Below are 21,526 nucleotides of genomic sequence, written 5' to 3'. Positions count from 1 at the left end.
TTAGGTGGTTCACCTGGGCCGGGCAGCTCAGAGTCACTGGGTTATGACGCTGTATGTGGAGGTGGGGTCAGAGCAGGGAAATGGCGGCGCCCTCCACTGTCGCTTGCCGTGGGGACCTGCCGGCCTGGTCCAACAGCCCACTCCCTCGCCTGTCCACCCTCGCACAAATGCGCGACCTCAGTCAACACGCAGCCCCGGCCCGGCTGTCTCCCCCGCGGTCGCTCGCCTGGTTGCTCGCTGGGTCGCTCACTAGGTCTGACCCTGGGCCTGGATTCCGCCGGCCTGGGTGTGTCTGGCAGAGCCCTCCTGTGCAACCCTGCTCCGCCAGCCGCTGGTTTCGCCCCTTACCGGTCAGGCTGAAGAATTTGTTGTTAACGGACTTCCGAAAAGTTCAATTTTCCGTGTTCTGGCTGTGTTTTCTGTTGCTAATATTTAGTTTTCTCTAATCTTGGTTGTGTGAGAAGGCACGGCACATCCACCTATGCCTCCATCTTGGCGGAAGTCCGACATATTATCTTAAAATCTCATGCATTAAAGGAATTGAAATGGACCATTGCATTATTACTTCACATTTTGAAAAAACAAATGATTTACAAGATTATTTTCAAGTAATTATGTCAAGCCAGGGGAACAATTATGAAAAGGGCAGAGGCTATTGTTTATATGGCAGTAAGGTAACTCATATTCTAGTTAGCATTTTTTTGTGAAGGGGTGATTTTATTTTCAGTGTTACACATGATACTGATTTTTAGAATGGAAATGCATAAACATAGGTCTCAATTGGATGTGCAAACAATTATTTGGAATTCTAAAAAGATAGTCTTTGCTACCAGTAAAAGGAAATTGTCACTTTTTTTGTTTGTTTGTTTGTTTTTTGTTTTTCTGCTTTTTCAGGACAGGAATTCTTCATGTGAGTTTACAGCCCATGTAAAGCAATTCTCATTCTCCCATATGGTAAAGTTCAGGAATGGGTATGTGTTGGTAGGGGTGGGGGTAGTAGGCGGGGTGTTGGGGGTGGGCAGCAGCTGGTAAGCCAGAGTCTATCAAGCCACTGTCCAATTTCTCAAAACTGTGGAGAAAAATGTAAATGAGGTTTATGGTCTCTAGCTTCATTGGGCAACTTTCCTGTTTCAAACCTTGATCAATCTGCTAATTCCACATGCCCCTTCAACTAGAATCTCATAAGATTATTACTAGGTGTATAGATGAAGTCAAGCAAACACACAGGGGCCAATGACACTACCTTTGTGTGTGAAGTGTGGCACACATCTTGTGTGCACTTTTAAATGCAAGAGTAAAATGCCAAAGTGAGTCAAAGAAATGTTTTACAAGTTAGCCTGTTGGATGTAAGGTGGGGAAGGGAAGAAAGGATAGATGTAGAAAACCAGAAATCTAAGTCTGATATTTTAAGTAGGGGTTGATCTGGGCAGGAATTTACCTATGTGTCAGAGTGGGGTTTTTCAGAAACCAGAGGCCCTTTCTTCCCTGCTTATCAAAAGGAAATAATTAATTACTGCTTCCAGCTTTATTCAAGAACATCTAAACTGAGGGATTTTCAGGGATATGTTATCATTTTACCCATTCTACATAAGATGCTGGCTCTCTCAGAATGACTTCTTTCCCCTAAGTATCATATTAAGAGCTCAACTCTAAAGGTACATGTTAGCTCAAGATAAGCACACACTTGTATAAATTATGTGTCATAAGTGCTAGAATCAGCCTCCACCTTGAATTTTCTCAAATAGACCACGACATTTGAAGGTAAATAACTTTGAGAGAAAATATACTAGGTAAAATTTTTTTACTAATCTAGGAAACATATAACACACTGGAAAAACTGTTTTTGACATCAAAGAAATACTGCATTACTACCAAAGTCGTCTGTTCACTCACACAGGAGCTGTGGTCTTTATTTGTATAGCAGATGGGAGAAAAAAATATCTAAGAGTCACCCTGATGTTGATAAGTATTACGGTAGAGAAAAGAGCTCTGAGGTCAGAGACATGGTTTCAGCACTGGCACTGCCCCTGGCTATGTGATCTTGGGAGGCTATTTACCAACTCTGAGTCTCAGTCTCCACATGTATTATGTGACGATAATAACGCCAATCCCAGGGTTATTAGAAACTTTTCAAAAGCTCATGAATGTGAAAGAATGTAGGATTAAGTATAACATAATCTACAAAACTGAAGTTTTATTATTCACTCTGTCAGCTGTTACACAAGAACAAGTAGGGTGTGAATGAGGGAATATATATTTTTAAATAATTTTATTTAGTTATTTTTTAAGTACAGTTTTCTGTCTATTTCTCCCATCCCAGGCCCCCCACCCCATGCTCCCCACCTCCCTCCCATTTCCACCCCCTTAGTTCTCATCCCTGTGTCCTTCCTATTTGTTCCTCCATATCCCTCCCCTTTTTCCCCCTTAAATTCCCTTCCCTCTCCCCTCTGGTCACTGTCCCCTTGTTCTCTATTTCAGTGTCTTTGTTTTTATTCTGTTTGCTTGTTTGTTTTGTTGTTTAGCTTCCTGTTAAAGGTGAGATCATATGGTATTTGTCTTTCAACACCTGGCCTATTTCACTCAGCATAATGCTTTCCAGTTCCATCCATGTGGTTGCAAAGGGTAGTAGCTCCTTCTTTCTCTCTGCTGCATAGAATTCCATTGTGTATATGTACCACAATTTTTTGATCCTGAATGGGGGAATATTGACAGCAGGGGCTTTCCAGGGTTGTCATGTGGTAAGTACCAAGCTCACAAGGCTGTCTACTACATTAGAGAAATGAATGAGTTTGGAGAAATTTGTCTTTTCATCTGAAACAATCTGCAGGGAGGTTCTGCTGCTATGTCTTGGACAAGTCATGCCTTTTGCCACCTGTAGTTCATCTAAGATACAGTGGGTTATCTACATGGTTGGCCCTGATGGTTTTGTGCTGAAAAGAAAGTTAATTTTCCAAGATTTTGCTAACAATGAAAGAGTTAAAGGAAAGGTTATGTTGTTCATGGAAGACAGGTTGCCCCTGTGGAAGGCTGCCAGGTGCTCCTAAGATCCATATGAACACCAATGGGGTGTAAGAGTCCCCATCCTCAGAATGAGAACAGACAGGAACACATGGAACTGCAGCTAAGAAATGCTCTGGATACAGAACTTACTCTAGGCCCAGTTTGGAATGAGGCAGTTTGCTAACTAACTAACTTACTAATTTCCAATAAGCTAGTCCCTTAATTTCTCAGCAATTCCGGTTGAAGTCACTTTTTTAGAATTGAAGAATCAAATTTTCCAAGTAAAAAGTATTTTATTTATCAGGACCAGCCTGAGACCTTTTCAGCTTCCTTTCAGACTCTGAGGATACAGAAAATGTCCAGCCTCAAACTATTCTCAATGGATCTTGCCCACCCCATTTTCATTTTGATTTTGATAAAGGCAGGAGTGAAGCTGGTCACAGTCTGGTTAAGGTTGGAAAGCTTCAGGCTGGTCCTGGTACCTCTATTCAATTGGAAAAGTGGGACAACCTCAGAGGATCCCTCACAGTCATTCTTCATTTGAAAGACCCTGTTTGTGGAGAGTAAGGGGACTATGATTTCTAAGTAGGAGAGCAGTGGGTGTAGGGGCAGGGTGGGATGAGCAAGCAGCTGGGCCTCCATGCTCCCCATCCCTGAACAGCTTTTCTAATGATTTTATATGTTAGAGGTCCACTTAACAAGTTTGAAAACCCCTTCCAGAGGGCATAGATGCCAACAAAGAGAAGTATTCAATGTTAGGGAGGACAGAAACTTGCTCCAGACTTGGTACTCTTTAGTGGTGAAAAAAAAAAAAGGATGGTCATGTCTTCAGATTCTCTAGATTCACAGCAGAAAATCATGAGTAGAAGTTTTCTTCTTCAAACTGAAGTTCAATAAAAGAACAGGTCTTTTCTTCTTTCTGAAGACTGGCTTTCTGAAGAAAGAAAAAGATAAGCATGATGAAGAAGAAGCTGGCTTTTGGAGTCAAGGAGCCCAGCTGTGAAACCTAACGTCACCATTGCCTAGCTGCGTGACCTTGGGCAAGTTACCTAGCTTATTTGAATCCCACTTTTTCCATATATTACATGGGAATACTAAAGACACCTGCCTTATTTTCTCATCTGTGAACAGAATATAAATAGTACCTCCATTGTAAGTAGGTATTGGTTCTTACTTTGCTTCACTTCTGTAATTCTTGTTATACTCATCTCTAATGACCTTTTACTTCACTCTACCTCAGCCAAACATTCCCATAGTCACATGCTAGACTTTGAAATCACCTACCCAGGTGACACTCTTGTCATCTCAATGTCAAACATCTACTGTTCAACCACCACCTCCTATGTCATTGACTTAAGTAGTCTTATTTCTGCACTTTAACATAATCTAATCCTCCATTCATTCCATCATCCTCCATGACACCACTCTCCATCTGTCTCTTTCTTTCTTGTTGTAGCTTAGATACCATGGTCCCTTGTGAGAATAACTCACTTGCAAATACTCTCAGCTCCTTTCCTTTTTCCTCATTCATCATGCTCACTTGCCAAAACATCAATCCTGTCTAAGCCTTACCATTGGCCTTCTCTGTGTATTACACTAACCTAGCACCACTGATGAAAACCACACAACACAGCTGACATTTTCCACTTGAAACTCATGATCTAAGACTTGAGATCAGCACTAAGAAATCCTGCTCATATTTGTCTATGATCAGGCTTGCATTCCCAAGGCTCAAGAGGACTTTTTCATACTTTTCCACCTTCTTCAATAGCAAACATTCCCCCTCTCAGCTGATGATATTGTCCCATAGTCCACTGAGAAAATAGAAATCATTTGATTAGTACTCTGTAGACTCCCCACAAACAAATCTATTTTCACTTGTGTCCTTGTTTTTCTTTTGGATGCTTGCAACAGTAGAATGCCCACTCTTCCTAGCAAATGTCAGCACTTTCATATGTCCCTTCCATGTTCTCAATGACTTCACCCATGAAGTTATCCTCACCCCCCTTCACATTTTTAAGATTTTATTTATTTTAGAGAGGGGAAGAGAGGGAGAAAAGCATTGATGTGAGAGAGAAACATTGATCAGCCACCTCTCACACATGCCCCATCAGGGCACCAGGCCAGAAACCCAGGCATGTGCCCTGGCCAGAAATTGAACTAACAACCTTTCACTTTGCTGAATGATGCCCAGCCCACTGAACCACAGCAGTCAGAGCCAAACTCTTCATCTTTGTTGGAGCTTTCCCACTACCATACAAATTGGTTCTAATATTTGCCTTTTAAAAAGCCCTCCCTCCAAAATTATTTATTTAATTGGATTATGTTAACATCATTGATAGGTACCTTTCAGCAAAAATGTAAAGGCTTAGCCAATTTGCATTTTAAAAGAGCAGAATCTTTGGGAGGCATAGGTAAGAGGTCGAATTTGCCAGGTTTAGGAGCCGGAAGGGAAGTAAATTTCGGTAGATAAGGTGGTGGGGGCTTCAGTACAGCAGAGAGTGTGGCAGGTGGGCATGGGTACCTTGTTAGAGAAGGAATGCACTTATTGTGTACTTCCATAAGTACATGCAAATCACATGTAAATACGCCCTTTTGAGTTAGCAGGTTACAGTAATTGCAATCAGTGGCTTTACCCCCTCACCTATTCCACACGACTCTGTTAGTAAATTAGGCTGTGGAATGGGGGCGGAGGAGGGGCGCTGTGGGGAGAAGAGAAGAAGAGAGGGTAGGTAGGGATGATAGTAACCCTAAGTACCCTTTTCCTACTCATATTAAAGGACAAAGTCCAGATTATGCCCCTTACCGTTTCAGGAATCGTGCAGTCTCAGAGCGTAAATTTTTCGCCGTCAGGGCCATGGCTAGAGGGCACGGTTCCACCTCTGAAGTGGCTACATGCCTGGGCAGCCTTTGGCCTCCAGCCTCCGGACGTGGATCCCTCTAGAGAGGGGATGGACAGGGCCAGTTTGGGAGAGGTGAGTAAAATGACAAAGGCTTGGGGTGGGGTTTGGGGGTGGGGAACAACCCTTCCTTCCAAACAAAACCATGTAAAACTAAACTAATAAACAAAAGCATGCCCGGCAGGAAAAAATAAATAAAAGAGCAGCTAAAGCTCTGCCTGGTATTGCTTAGTGGATTGAGTGCCAGCCTATGAACCAAAGGCTTGCCAGTTTGATTCCCAGTCTAGGGCACATGCCTGGGCTGTGGGCCAGGTCCCCAGTAGGAGGGGCATGAGAAGCAAACACACTAATGTTTCTCTCCCTCTCTCTCTCCCTCCCTTCTCCTCTGCCTAAAAAATAAATAAATAAGATCTTTTAAAAAAAAAGAGCAGCTAAAAATCTTCCTACAAGAGACCCACCTCAGTAAAAAAGATCTATACAGACAAAGTGAAGGATTGGAAAAAATATGTTCCAAGAAAATGGACAGGAAAAAAAGGCAGGGTAGTAATACTTGCAGAAGACAAAATAGATTTCAAAACAAAGGCCATAAAAAGAGACACAGAAGGACATTTCATAACACTCAAGGGAAGAGTCTATCAAGAAGATATAAACATTGTAAACATATATGCACCCAACATAGGAGCACCCAAATATATAAAGAAAATCTTAGAGGACTTCAAGAAATGCATTGACAGCAACACAATTATAGTTGGGGATTTTAACACCCCACTGTCAAAAATGGACAGATCTTCCAAACAAAATATCAACAAGGATGTTGTGGCACTGAATGACGCACTAGATCAAATGGACTTAATTGATATATATAGAGAGAGGCTTTCGCACAAAAGAAAAAAATGCATATTTTTTTAAGTGTACATGGAACATTTTCTAAGATAAACCATATGACAGGACACAACACAAGCCTTGACAAATTCAAGAAAATTGAAATCATATCAAGCATTTTCTCAGACTATAAGGGTTTGAAACTAGAAACGAACCTCAAGGGGAAAAAAACACTCAAATTCATGCACTTTGAATAATGCATTATTAAACAATGAATGGAATAACAATAATATCAAGGAAGAAATCAAAAAGTTGCTGGAAACAGGCCCTGGCTGGTGTAGCTCAGTGGATTGAGCGCGGGCCTGCGAACCACACGATCGCGGTTCGATTCCCAGTCAGGGCACATGCCTGGGTTGCAGGCCGGTTCCCTGCAGGCCAGTTCCCAGCAGGGAACGCACAAAAGGCAACCCTACATTGATGTTTCTCTCCCTCTCTCCTTCCCCTCCTTCCCCTCTAAAGATAAATAAATAATAAAATATTTAAAAAAAAATAAAATAAAATTATTAAAAAAATAAAAAAAAAAAAAAAAGTTGCTGGAAACAAATGAAAATGAACATACAACAGCCCAAAAGCTATGGGACACAGCAAAAGCATTCCTGAGAGGGAAGTTCACTGTGATACAGGCCTACTTAGAAAAGATAGAAAATTTTCAAATAAACAACCTAACCCTACATCTACAAGAACTGGAGGAGCACCAATAAACAAAAACTGTAGTGAGTAGAAGGAAGGAAATAATCAAGATCAGAGCAGAATTAAAAGACATGGAGACTAAGCCCTGGCTGGTGTAGCTCAGTGGATTGAGCACTGGCCTGCGAACCAGAAAATCGTGGTTCGATTCCCAGTCAGGGTACATGCCTGGGTTGCAGGCCGGTTCCCTGCAGGCCAGTTCCCAGCAGGGGACACACAAAAGGCAACCATACATTGATGTTTCTCTCCCTCTCTCCTTCCCTTCCCCTCTAAAGATAAATAAATAAAATCTTAAAAAAATAAAAGAAAAACCTTAAAAAAAAAAGAACATTTCGAAGGATCAATAATCCAGGAGCTGGTTCTTTGAAAACATAAACAAAATTGACAAGCCTTTAATCAGACTCGTCAAGAAAAAAAAGGGTGAGGACCCAAATAAATATCATCAGAAATGAAAGGAGAGAAATTATAACTGATACCACAGAAATACAAAGGATAGTAAGAAATTACTATGAACAACTATATGCCAACAAATTTGACAATGTGGGTGAAGTGGACACACTTTGAGAAACAAGTAATTTTCCAAAACTGAATCAAGAAGAAGCACAAAGCCTGAACAGACTGATAACAGCTGATGAAATCGAAGCAGTAATCCAAAAACAAATCTCTTGACACACAAAAGCCCTGGACTGGACACTTTCACAGGAGAATTTTACAAAGCATTTAAGGAAGAGCTAACTCCTATTCTTCTCAAACTACTCCAAAAAATCCAAGAGGAGGGAAGACTCCTGAACTCTTGTTATGATGCCAGCATCATCCTAATCTCAAAACCAAACAAACACATAAGAAAAAAAGAAAACTGCAGGCCAATATCACAGATGAACATAGATGCTACAATACACAACAAAATATTGGCAAACTGCATTCTTCAATACATTAAAAGGATCAGACACCGTGACCAACTGGGATTCATCCCAGAGATGCAAGGATGGTACAATATTCACAAATCAATGTGATGTAATACGTCACATAAACAAATGGAAGACAAAAATCACATGATTATATCAATAGATATGAAAAAAGCATTTGATAAGGTACAGCACCTATTTGTAATACAAACACTCAGCAAAGTGGGAATAGAGGGAGCATTCCTCAACATAATAAAGGCCATATATGAGAGACCTACAGCCAACATCATACTCAATGAGCAAAAACTAAAAGCTTTCCCACTAAGATCAGGAACAAGACAAGGATGTCTGCTTTCACCACTTCTATTCAACATAGTATTGGAAGTCCTAGCCACAGCAATCAGAAAAAAAAAGAAATAAAAGGCATTCAAACTGGAAAGGTGGAAGGAAAACTGTCATTGTTTGCAGATGCTATGATAGTGTACATAGAAAACCCTATGGACTCCACCAAAAACTGTTCAACCTAATAAATGAATTTGGCACAACAGGAGGATACAAAGTCAATATTCAGAAATTAAAGGCATTTTTGTAACCCAACAATGAAATATCAGGGACAGAAATCAGGGGGAAAAAATTCCCATTTGGTATAGCAACAAGAAAAATAAAGTACTTAGGAATAAACCTAGCCAAGGAGGTAAAAGACCTGAAACCAATCTAGAGTGTTAGGCAAATCCTAAGAGCTAAACCTCCCAAATAGATCTCAAATACATATACTTCTTTCTCCACTGATGCTACCTAGTCCAGGCTATATATTTTCATGCTTCTTGCCTCTGAACTGATCTCTTTGTTTTCATTCTTGTCTTTCTCCTATCTGTTTACACAGTTTACGTGACCTTATTAAATCCACAGTGAACTTAATAAGGGCCTCCAAGGGTTCACCAAGTCCCTTAGAATATGAAATTCAAATTCCCAACATTATCCAAAAGATTCTGTCACCTGACCCATGTCTACCTCTCCAGCATAGCCCTGTGCCACTTTCCCTTTTGCACTACTCTCTGGCCATAGTGATCTTCCTCCCATTCCTCACACATTTCTGGGCCTTTGCATGGGGAAGCTTTCTTCATCTCCCTCTAGCTCTACCCTAACTCTCCCTAAAACTGTCTCCCTCATTTTGGGGGGGCCCCTGCTTACATGTCATTTCCTCCAAGAAGCCTCCTTTGACCACCTTATTCAAAGTTGGCACCCATCTTTCCCTATTGCAACACCTTGTATGTTTCCTTCATAGCACTTAATCATAACATGTAAAAATTTTGCTTTTGCCCTTTTTCTTGGGGAGAGGGGGTTTTGCCTCCCCCATTATATTATTAACTCTATAAAGGGAGGGACCAGGACAATTTTATTCATATATGTTATTATGAATAAAATATATTATATACGAATATATATATATATATATATATATATACACACACACGTATACACATACTCTGGCAAATACCAATATTCTTATTATTTATAGGCATTGAAGCAATATACATTCAGTTTCTAGTTGTACAAATGAAAAAAATCAAATTTACTAAAAATTTTGGCACCAAAGTTTTTGGGAATCACCTCAAGAAAATCTCTCTCACCCTGGCTGGTGTTGCTCAGTGGATTAAGCACAGGCTGTGAACCAAGGGGTCGGCGGTTCGGTTCCCAGTTCGGGCACATGCCTGGGTTGCAGGCCAGGTTTCCTGTGGGGAGAGGCAACCACACATTGATATTTCTCTAACTCTTTAGAAAAGAAAAAAAAAAAGAAAGTGTCTCTAACTATCCTTCTGGCTGATTGGTTTCCTGCTCTACATGGTCACTATATCATAGGTAACTGACAGCCCACATGAGGGGACTAGGCCATATTGGAAGAATAGGAGGAGCTTCTGCCTTCCTTCTTTTGACAAATACTTACCTGGGACCTCACATAGAAAATCTTTCAAAACTACCAAAATTTCTACCAAAAGGTTTATCCAGTTCACTTTGAAATTAGGTTAATATAAAATATGTAAAGAATCAAACATACAGAGGCAGCTGAGTCCTTTGCCAAATCTACCAAAACAGAAAGTGAGGTCTAGGAGTCTGTGCATTTCACAATCTCCACCTGTGGTCCTCACCCTCCAGTGAGACTGGGAGATTGGCTTAAGAGCATGCATGGGCTTTGCTGGGTTTTCCTGGTCTTTTTATTTAAAGCCCCAAGAAGTTACCTTCTTTCCAGTCACCTCACTCTGCTGCCCCCCTCTGCCCAGAACCACAGTGGCAAGATGGCCACCTCCCCTCAATTACTCTCCACATGGAAAGCTCATTCCCTACCCCTTTCCCAAGGTAATATTGCTCCTTTGCATGCTTTCCAAGCCTTCTGCACCCCTCCCTATTTTAGGATAGTATGCTGGCCACAGATATACAGTGAACCCACACACAGTAAAATAATCTTACCAGTTGTACTTTTCACTGTTGTATACTTGATTTACGTTGGAATTATTTTTTATGTTTATGCTTCTTGTAATTTATGATTTTGGTATTATGATACTGTGAGAACAGAGAGATTATACCTCTGCTGCTTGCTGTGATCTTAAGGCAAGTCTTTTCACCTGTTTGAAACTTGTTCATTTTTCTGAATCACCTCAGTTAAATACAGCTCGGATTTTTAAAAAACTCAGTGAAGTTGATTTTATGTCAAAATTAAAAAACACTCAAGGATTTTACAAGTTACCAAGTGCATGGGCTCTTTGAGACTCAGATGAAACAAATTCAAACTATGAAAATACTAAATAATAGAAATGAGGGTCTTTTCGGTTGTTAGAGATCCTGGTATTTATGTTATAAGCTTCTCCAGTTTGTTCTCAAGATGTAGAGACACGCTATCAAAAGCAGAATATATACTTACTTTTGTGTGCAAGGCTGTTGCTGGCAAGGCTGACATTTGCAGGTCCATGAGCTGGGGGGAAATAGTTCTTACCTAGAAAAGAAAAACATGATTGAAAACGAAATATCTAGGATGGGGATAGAAAGTGCCCAGTTTTACTCCAGGTCTCCCAAATCACCTGCCCCTCAGTTTAAATATGCTAGGGGGCACCTAGCATATTTTTTCATAGATGCTGCAAAAACACAGAACTTTCTGTTTTTAAGGCCCCCTGGACCTTGTTCTAATTTTCTTCTAGGCAATGTTTATGATTCAGGGTTGCTAACTTCTTCAACAGATCAGGAGCCATCAGTCACTAAATAATTCAACTAGTGTCAACATTAGTAGAAAAGAGTGAAGAGTTTGTGACAGTCAAGATTTTAGTGATACACATTTAAAAATGTACTTAAAAATAAAAATGTGTCTAGAGGCTAGGGGACTAGAATAATGCCTGCATTATAGTTTTACCATGATGTGCCTTGCATATAGTAGATGCACATTAAGTATTTGATGAATTGGATTTAAACTGTATAGAGTTATGTTTGTGAGGCAATAATTTGTGCCATCTGCATTCTAACCAACTGTTCAAACAGAGCTCTGCTGTGTATATGCACAGGCATATACAAAAACACAGTTGGTCAAATTTTTCCTCTAAATATAGTAGGAACAGATGTTTGACAAAGAGTACATTGTAGAAATTTTCATAAGTTTGCTAAGCATGACATTTTAATAATTTACTCTTTTTAAGTACATTACTAATCAAACTATGGAAATGATGGACTGGTATTTTAATGGAAATTTTTTTCAACATTAGGATAGAACACGGTGCTTGACTTATGGAGGCTATGCTGAATAAACTTTTTGTGTACAATATACATCAGAGTAAAGGTAGCTTCTACCAATTTCTCTCAGAAATAGGACACTAGAACCCCAGATAAGTATTGACTAGGGAGGTATAAAAGAAAATTCTTAGAGTGTGGAATGCAAAGGATTCAGACTTTGCCTGATGAAACTATAAAATATATATAATTCCCAGTACTTCATGTAAAAGGCAAATCTTGTAGTAGAATGTGTTGGGGTTTTGTTTTGTTTTTTTGGGGGGGTTGGGTTGTTTGTTTGTTTGTTTGTTTTTGTGAAAGTATACCTCAGGCCAAATCTTCCCCTATCCTTTTACAAAGAAGGGAGTCCTGTTTTTTTTATGGGTATTTTGCATGTAGTAGGTACTAATTAAATAGTTGCTGAGTGAGTAAATGAAGAAGCATTTTAGTTCAGTGGGAGGTGTAATGATCAGGGAACAGGAACCCAAGAGAAACTGAGCAAGAGGAGCCCAGTGTACAAGCGTGAGTCACATACAGCCAGGCACTGTGACAGTCTCCAGGCAGCAATGGGGCTGCCTCTGCAGTTTCTTTGAGTTTTAATGTGTGCAGCAGATGGCTAGTATAGATTGCCCTTGTTTTTGCCCAGGAGCTTGGCATCACAACAAGTTGTCAACCTGTTTGGAGGTAAGAGTTTGAGCTTGTAGGTATTCCATAGTTTGGTTTTACAAATGGATTATTTGGTGGTTTGCAGTGAGGTGAATGCAAACCCCACAATTTTAGGCAGCAGCCCATCATTTTTCTAGGATAAATCCAAATCAACAGACTGGGTAAATATTCTCAGCCAGGTTCATCTGGCTGGCTCTCTATGTAACCCTTGATTCATTACACTGTCAATGTCAGTGAAGCCTAGTGAAGATATAGAGAACATTTAAGCAGAACATTCTGTCCCTCAGAAGCCTCATGTCCAGACTGGCAGCAATTAGTCTTGATACCCAACCTCATGCCAACTTACTCTCAACCCTAACGAATCAGAGGCAAGCCTCCAAGTATCTGGAGGGATTTACTTACAGTGGGCTGAGTTGAAAGGCTGGTTGAAGGGAGATCCTGTGCTTCTGGTTGCCTGGCCAGAGCTGCAATTCTCCCACATGGAAGATTGCTGAGGAAGGGCTACACATCTCTCCTGATGGGGAAAATTTAAGAGTGACTCATATTCCCCATCAGGCTGTGCCTGTGAAACTGGGTGCCCAGGGGAGAACACACAAGGGTATTCAGGCTCTGGGGAGCTGGTGCTGGCCGGGGAAGAGAAATGAAACAGCTGGCCCGGCTCAACAGAGGGACTGCCAGTCTGGGGCTGAGGGTATTGAGTCATAGCCATGGGCTGAAACCCATTCATGCTGCAGTTGGCAGCATCATTTGCAAAAGATACTTCTGGCTGTGGCTTTGTCCATTCAGAAGAGAAGCACCACTCATTTGGAGATGTGTCCAAATCATCTCCAATTTGGAGATATCCATCTAAGAAGGAAAGATTTAGAACATGTGTTAGATGTTTATTATTATCCAAATGGAAGTAACTTAATTTTTTCTGGTTAATACATACTATATATTTTTTTTTATTTCAAAAGTGTAGCCCTGGCTGGTGTGGCTCAGTGGATTGAGTGCTGGCCTGAAAACTGAAAGGAACCAATGGGTTGCTGGTTTGATTCCCAGTCAGGGCACATGCCTGGGTTGTGGGCCAGGTCCCCAGATAGGTGCATGGAAGAGGCAAGCAATTGATGTATCTCTTGCATATTGATGTTTCTCTCCCTCTCTTTCTCCCTCCCCTCCTCTCTCTAAAAGCAAAATTAATAAAATCTTTTAAAAAGAAAAATATAGAAAAGGTTTTTTAAATGTCATGCAGTCATCATAATATCCAGAGAGCATAAAAAGCCCTAACTTACGTAGCACAGACATTCTGCCCAACATTTCACATTGTTTACAATGAGCAACAGGTGATGGTTGGTCTCTTTTAATGAAATCAAGGGCAAGGAAATATATATTAAGATTTGTTCCTGGGGATAAATGCTATTTTTGAAAACTGATATCTGCTGACCAGTAGCAATTCAGGACACTGTATGGCACAAATAGGGTGATTAAGCTGACTAAGTATAACCATTGTCTGTGTTTCATATTCAGTGAGGGTACTGCATGTCCTCAGCACAAATTAGAAACAATGTGTTGCTTCAACAGCTGGGCAGTTTCCATCTGAACTGGCCTTACTGATCTTGTACTTATGACCTAGGCACTGAATGCAGGGTCCCTATGTGTTTTCAGTATTTCTTTGAACTCCTTCCCTTCCAGAAATGTTAAGGAGAGTGTGTGGTGTGCCACTGACCATGGTCCCATTTGGTCACTGAGTGCACCAGAGCAGTTTGGATGGGAGCCTGAGGGGAGGCACACACTGTCCCATTCCCAAGTTCACAGCAACTCAAAAGTGGGCCTTGAGTGGCCTGGTAAAAGCCATCTTTACATACCAGGCTTCAGTGCTGGTGTCCCATGGAGTAGAGATCCTGAATTGTGGTGGGCCAGTCTTTCTCAGGATTCTTGGGCCAACTGTTCCAGCAACCATACCCATCCACTCTGTAAACTAATGAAGGTATCCTAAACCACAGCCTGGACTGGTTCAAGGTTGCTGCTGCTACTAGAAGTGGCCCTGGTGACACTTTCTTATCCAAGTCTCCCCTCTTAGTTACCTCTGGAGATGAGACAGGAAGCCCCAGGAAAGACTCTGCTGCCTTCTGAAACCTCAAACTACATGAATGAATATAGAACAGGTAAGGAACACTTTAGATCTGGGATACTTGGAGTAGGCTGAATTTTTCTTTCAACAGGAATACAAGATTCCATTCCATATACTCCAACTCTGAACACAAAGACCCTGCCTCTTAGTCCCATCTATGCCTGTAGAATTCCTGAGGTCTCTGGTCTTAAGACTAGATCCTGTTCAGAGAGTGCTAGCACCCATTTTCTACTCTCTCCCTTTAGGGTAAAACTGGCAAGCTATGCCCCTACATCCTAAGAAAACCCAGAGACACCCCCCACACCTGCCCATATACATTTTTGAGAGCCTCAGAACAATCTAGGAAGCATCTCTAGGTGCTAAAGACTTTTTTCCACCCAAGAGGTCTCTATTCTTGCATGGTAGCCCTGCTCCCCTATTCCAAACTAGTTTCTATACACAGACTTAAATGTTACTTCCTCAGAAAGGATCTCCCTGAACCGGCATTCTAAAGTTTGTTATCCTGCTGTTATGTGTGATTTTGCTCTGTTTATTTTCTTCACAGCAATAGTCCTAATCTGTAATTTCTGCATTTATTCATTCACTCACTCATTCATTCATTATTGGCCTTCCTCACTAGCCAAAAAATTTTGAGAGGATTAAAATCATTTTTCTTGTGTTCACCACCATATCTTCAGGAACTTGCACAGTGCCTGGCCCATAGTAGGCCCTGACTAAATATTATTATAATGAATGCACACATGTATGCATGTACTCACATATGCATGTGTGTGCTTATGCATACACATGCACATGTACACACAAACATGTACCCACTCTGAAACACATGCATACACACCATACTTCCTCACTAGATCTACACTGAGGAGAGCAGCATGTGAAGTGTGGTTAAGAGCACAGATTTTGATGTCGGACTGGGCGGGAGTCTAATCCCAGCTCTGCTTCTTCCTGGCTGTATGACACTGAACACACCACCTACCACTTCTGAGCCTCACAGGACTGTTCTGAAATTAAATGAAGTAATCTATGTAAAAGACTTGGCACAGTATCTGGTACATAATAGGCACTCAGTAAGTAATAGCTTTTGTTGTTATTTTTATTAATCATTGTTTCGGTTTATAAACTCAGTTTGAGCTCACATGCATAGGTTTCTTTCCTAGTCTGCAACACTCCATGTAATTAACCCAGGAAAAGGCAAAATGGTAATGTATGAGGAGGGTCTTCTCTGCCCTCAGCCACCCAGTGCCAAGAAGGGAGGGGGAAAAGTGAGCAGAAAAGCCCATAGCAGCAGCACTTCAGGGCTGATGTGGAGGATCAAGTAGATACTTCCTCTAAAAGATATTTCATGAAAGGATTAGTCCAGGAACAGGTATGAGGGCACCATGGACATGGATAATGGTATAGGAATTGACAGTGGAAGTGGGATGCAGGCTGAATGGAGGGGGTCAAAGGGGGAAAATTGGGACAATTGTAAAACATAAAAAAACTGAGATTTTTATTTTTTAATTTATTTAATTGTTGTTCAAGTACAGTCCCAGCCCACCCCCCAGTGCTCCCCACCTCCCTTCCATTTCCATCCCCCTTAGTTTTTGTCCATGTGTCCTTCATACTTGTTCCTGTAAATCCTTCCCCTTTTCCCCTGAAATTCTCTCTCCTCTCCTCTCTGGTCACTGTCAGCCTATTCTCTGTTTCAGTGTATTTAGTTATGTAGTGAAATAAGCCAGGCAGTGAAAGACAAATACCATATGATCTCACCTTTAACAGGAACCTAAACAACAAAACAAACAAGCAAGCAAAATATAACCAAAAATTGAAATATTTAAGAAAATAAAGAAAGAAGCAAACTGTTAAAAGAGAGAGATTCCAAAAGCCTGTGATCAGTATGTGTCCATTTCCAGGTAAGAATACATCAGAGATGGGAAGGAACAACTATAAATCTAGAACAGCTTTTGTTTATTGGGCACTTACTATGGAGAAGACTCTTTGATTAACACTCTGCATACATGGTCTTATGTGATCCTCACAGCAACCCAGATGGGGAAAATACAGACTCAGACAAGTTAAAGTAATTTGCCTAAGGCCACAGAGTTAGCAATGGTAAAGCTGTCTGATTCCAAACCTCATGTTCTCACTGCATATGCTTCCCCAACACTGCAAAGAGTATGGAGTGCTGTGCACTTTCCCACACTACTGGGGTTGGAGGGGTGGCAGGTGGGCATAACATTTCTGGGGAGCAATTTATCAGTACATATCAAAACTCTAAAATTTGTGCATACACTTTGACCCAGTCATTGCACTGATAGGAGTTTATTTTAAGTATATTATCAATGATGCATGTAAAAATTTAGCTACAAGATTCAAAGTGGCATTTATAATACAGTGAAAGATTGGCAATAATCTAAATATCTAAAAATTTTAATAGATTTAGTATATCTTACAGAAAGATACTCTTGAGCTATTAAAATGATGTTGTAGTAGAATATGTAATGGCATGGAGAGATATATACAACTATAGTCAATTATTAAAAAGTTACAGCCCAGGCCCTGGCTGGTGTAGATCAGTGGATTGAGCACAGGCCTGCGAACCAAAAGATCGTGGTTCGATTCCCTGTCAGGGCACATGCCTGGGTTGCAGGCCAGTTCCCAGCAGGGGATGCACCAGAAGCAACCATACATTGATATTTCTCTCCTTCTCTCCTTCCCTTCCTTTCTAAAGATAAATAAATAAAAAATTTTTTAAAGTTACAGCCCATTTTGCACAAAATAATGTTATGTTGTAAAATTTAGTATGTGTGCATAGCCCATGTGGTTTTGTGTCCTGATTGTTTACCCATGTTTTCTAAAATCTTCAAAAATTAATACATTATTTTCATGCTTAGAATGTTCTTTTAAAGTAAGGAAGTTTACTTACTTTAAGTTTCCTTACTTTAAAAGAAGGAGTTTTTAATTTTTATGAATGAATAATTTTTGAGCCAATCTTTTACCCAAACAACCAAACTTAGCAGACTTATCTGTGCTTAAAGAGCCTGGGGTTTTTGTCCCTTCTCAAGAGCCAGCTAGATCCTCTGAATCCCACTTTCCATACATAAATTCCCCAAATGTCTCAAGATCAATCATTCCCTCTCCTGATGTGAAGTACTCAGAACACTCTTGAACATCACCTCCCCACCTCTCCACCTACCTCTATGTTGCCATTTTAACAACAAGATCTTCTACAGCATTTCCTTTAGTGTGTGCTACTACCACACCCTCTCCCACATGTTTACTTAACTCACAAGATTCTCTAAGAAAATTATATCACCTGACTGGAAAAGGAATCTCTTGGAGAGAAGTAAATTTTGCAAAGGTGAGTACGTCAGATATATATACCAACTTCTTGTCCAAAGTCAAAGAGTAAAGCCAGAGTGATGGCATCTGAAAAAGAGGTGAGCTCCTTCCCTGCAGGCAGAGGCCATAGTTGGCCACTTTTCATGAAGTGTTCCACTTGGAGCCATATACATCCTCCAATGGGAGCAAGGCATTCAACATGTGTGCTCAGCAACTTCAATAAAGAGCTCTTAAAAATCAATAAGACCCTGGTCTATTTGTACACTTCAAAAGGTTATGAAGATCCTCATCAATTCATGTCCAGCTGGCAGGATGACTTCTCCATTAGGCACAGCAGGCACAGTGCCTAGGGCCCATAAATACTCTTAGGAAACCATGAAAATGTTTTAACTGTTTTTAAAATTGAAAGAAAATGAATATAATAATGATAATGTATAAGATGAATGCAGCCTGGATTATGTTAGTTTTTATGCCAATGCAGTCACAAAATGTCCTTTTTCATATCTTTATGAGGAATGGGCCTATAAAGGCAAAGTGTTTAGGCTCCATTAAAGACATACAGCAGCCCTGACCAGCTTAATTTCTGTGGCTTTCTCTAAACCTAGATATTTTAATGAGAACATTTTGACATAGCTCTTGAAATAATTGTTTTGAGATATAAGAATATATATTTTAAAAAGTTACCAAATAATGAATGCAATAGACATTCCTGATACTGTTAGGGGTGGGAAGAGGGATGTGGTGAGGTTCTACCTGCCTGTCTCTGGTCCTATCCCTGACCACCAGATTATCCACTATTAGTGGAGAGGAGGCTGGATGTACCGACATAGGTCATGCTTTTTATATAATGAATCCTTTGGTGTTCCTGCCCCTGTGAGGCCAGCAATAGTAGTAATAGTAATCACAATTATAATAATAATAATACTGATAGTGGTGATAATGGTGATAGTTATGGTGCTCTTATTGTGGATTGAGTAGTGAACCCAGCATTTTACACAATTGAGGAAACAATGAAATGGGTAAACTAATTTGATTGAACAGTGTCCATTTTCACATTAAACTTCTAAGAAGTGGGTGGCAGCTTCTCTCTAGACCAGGGATGTCAAACTCATTTTCACCAGGGGGCCACATCAGCCTTGCAGTTGCCTTCAAAGGGCTGAACGTAATTTCAACTCCTTAACAGTTAAGGAGTAGTTACATTTATACAGTCCTAAAATTATTTTGGCCCTTTGAAGGCAACCACGAGGCTGGTGTGGCCCCCGGTGAAAATGAGTTTGACACCCCTGATCTAGACAATGTGACTTACCTTCAGCAAATACATATATGTTTGTGTGCATTAAGAAAAATCAGAGAACTGTCTTTCATTGATAGCCTTGATAGGGAAATTCAGCCTCCTACCCTCCCAATATGCTTACCATTATTTAGAACCACATCTTCACTCTGGATCAAGGGGCTCAATTCCTGGGGTTTCTTGATACTGCTCAGAGCTCTGGAGAAGTGTTCATCCACTACACTGCTGATGTCCCCTTGAAAATAGGTGAAAATGACACACTGGGGACTCCACTCAGTTTTTACAGGCCTCTCCATCTGGGCAGCACTCCTCTTCATTTCTTCCATTGTGACCCAGGTGATAGCTGCAGATCAAATGTGAAATATTACTGGCACTATTTTTCCAAGTGGCTTGGCTATAGTTTGGATGAACACCATACTTGAGGGCAAGCAGTTAGCTCAATAACCATGTTGTACTGATCTGAGAATGAGCTGAGGAGAGTGGTCTGATCAGTGTTCAGGAAACAAGACAGAGCTCTATGAAGCACTAAAGGGGCCCTTTCTCACAAATGAGAAGAATTTTCTGGCAACATGACTAGAAGAGAATCAGGAAAAAATAACAACAGGACCCCAACTAGTGTGACTCAGTGGAGGGTCACAGGTTCAATTCCTGGTCAGGGCACATGCCTGGGTAATGAGCCAGGTTCTCAGTTGGGGGTGTATAGGACACAACTGATCAGATGTTTCTATCGCACAACACTAATGTTTCTCTCCCTCTTTCTCCTTCCATTCCCCTCCCTCTAAAAATAAATAATTAAAATCTTTTAAAAAAATGACAGTGAGCCCTGGCTGGTGTAGCTCAGTGGATTGAGCACAGCCTGCGAACCAAAGGGTTGCTGGTTTGATTCCTGGCCAGGGCACATGTCTGGGTTGTGGGCCAGGTCCCCAGTAGGGGGCATGTGAGAGGCAACCACACATTGATATTTCTCTCCTTCTCTTTCTCCTTCCTTTCCCCTCTCTCTAAAAATAAATAAAATCTTTTAAAAAGTAACAATGAGGCCAAATCACAAAGTAACTTGCCTTCTGGGGAAGTGCTTTCCTCCTCCCAGAACTACATGTAGATCTCCCTAGACAAAAGGGTGAACTCCCCTGGAGAGCTGACTAAGGAATCCAGTGGATATTGACAGTTTCAGTTGTAAAAGTAAGCATTGCTTTCCATCTTTTCCACTTCCATGCAAGAGAATAAAACACATCAATTTCTCCCACTCCCCTGATGATGGAATCTATGTATAATGGTGGCCTGCACCTACCCTCCACCTCATCTTAGAAACTAGCAATTACAAACCATACCAGTCTGAGGCCTCAAGAGAGTTGTATTCTGAACCAAATGCAGATCTCAGCACACACACACACACACACACACACACACACACACACACACTCGCACACTTTTTTAACACTAGTATATTGTGGCAACATTGGTAAAAAAACGAAAGTGCCTGAAATCCCTGGCTGGTGTGGCTCAGTGGATTGAGTGCTGGCCTGTGAACCAAGGGGTCACAGGTTCAATTACTACTCAAGACACATGCCTTGGTTTCGGGCCAGATCCCAAGTAGGGGACACACAAGAGGCAACCACACATTGATATTTCTCTCCCTGTCTTTCTCTCTCCCTTCCCCTCTCTCTATAAATAAGTAAATAAAAATTTTAAAAGTGCTTGATACATCAACTCTACACATGACCATACCCTCTGGACCTAGAACAGGGACTGCAATAGAATAGATAGATGTTCAATAGCCATTTGCTGAATTGCATTAATCCTGGCCTCCATTGTACCTGTGAGCGTCTTGAGTGCACGCAGCAGGCACTCAAGATATGCTGTGACTATTTTGACTGGAAGAGTAGCACATCTTATTGCTTCTTTACTTTTAGCTACCTATATGCTCAAGCTAAAGACACATGAAGAATCTATTCATTCTTGTAAATATAATGAAAATGAGGAGAGTTGAAGAGCCCGGTCTGTGAGATCT

At 40.9% G+C, this 21,526-nt stretch overlaps 1 protein-coding gene across 1 annotated transcript; it reads right to left on the bottom strand.

The window, feature by feature from the left end:
• Window positions 1-3,875: 3,875 nt before the first annotated feature.
• Window positions 3,876-19,844, bottom strand: VGLL1 (vestigial like family member 1). Its single transcript, XM_053662379.1, has 6 exons — window positions 19,643-19,844; window positions 13,193-13,615; window positions 11,292-11,363; window positions 10,006-10,107; window positions 5,807-5,940; window positions 3,876-3,934 (listed from the first exon to the last, which is right to left on the bottom strand). The coding sequence occupies exons 1-5, from the start codon at window positions 19,842-19,844 to the stop codon at window positions 5,828-5,830; spliced, it is 912 nt and encodes a 303-aa protein (XP_053518354.1). The 3' UTR covers window positions 3,876-3,934; window positions 5,807-5,827.
• Between the last annotated feature and the right edge of the window lie 1,682 nt (window positions 19,845-21,526).

Source organism: Artibeus jamaicensis, unplaced genomic scaffold, assembly GCF_021234435.1.
Source record: "Artibeus jamaicensis isolate MK-2021 breed Jamaican fruit bat unplaced genomic scaffold, CSHL_Jam_final contig_240, whole genome shotgun sequence".
Classification (NCBI taxonomy): domain Eukaryota; kingdom Metazoa; phylum Chordata; class Mammalia; order Chiroptera; family Phyllostomidae; genus Artibeus; species Artibeus jamaicensis.
Note: the sequence above shows the minus strand (reverse complement) of the source record. Positions and strands in the feature narration are given on the sequence as shown.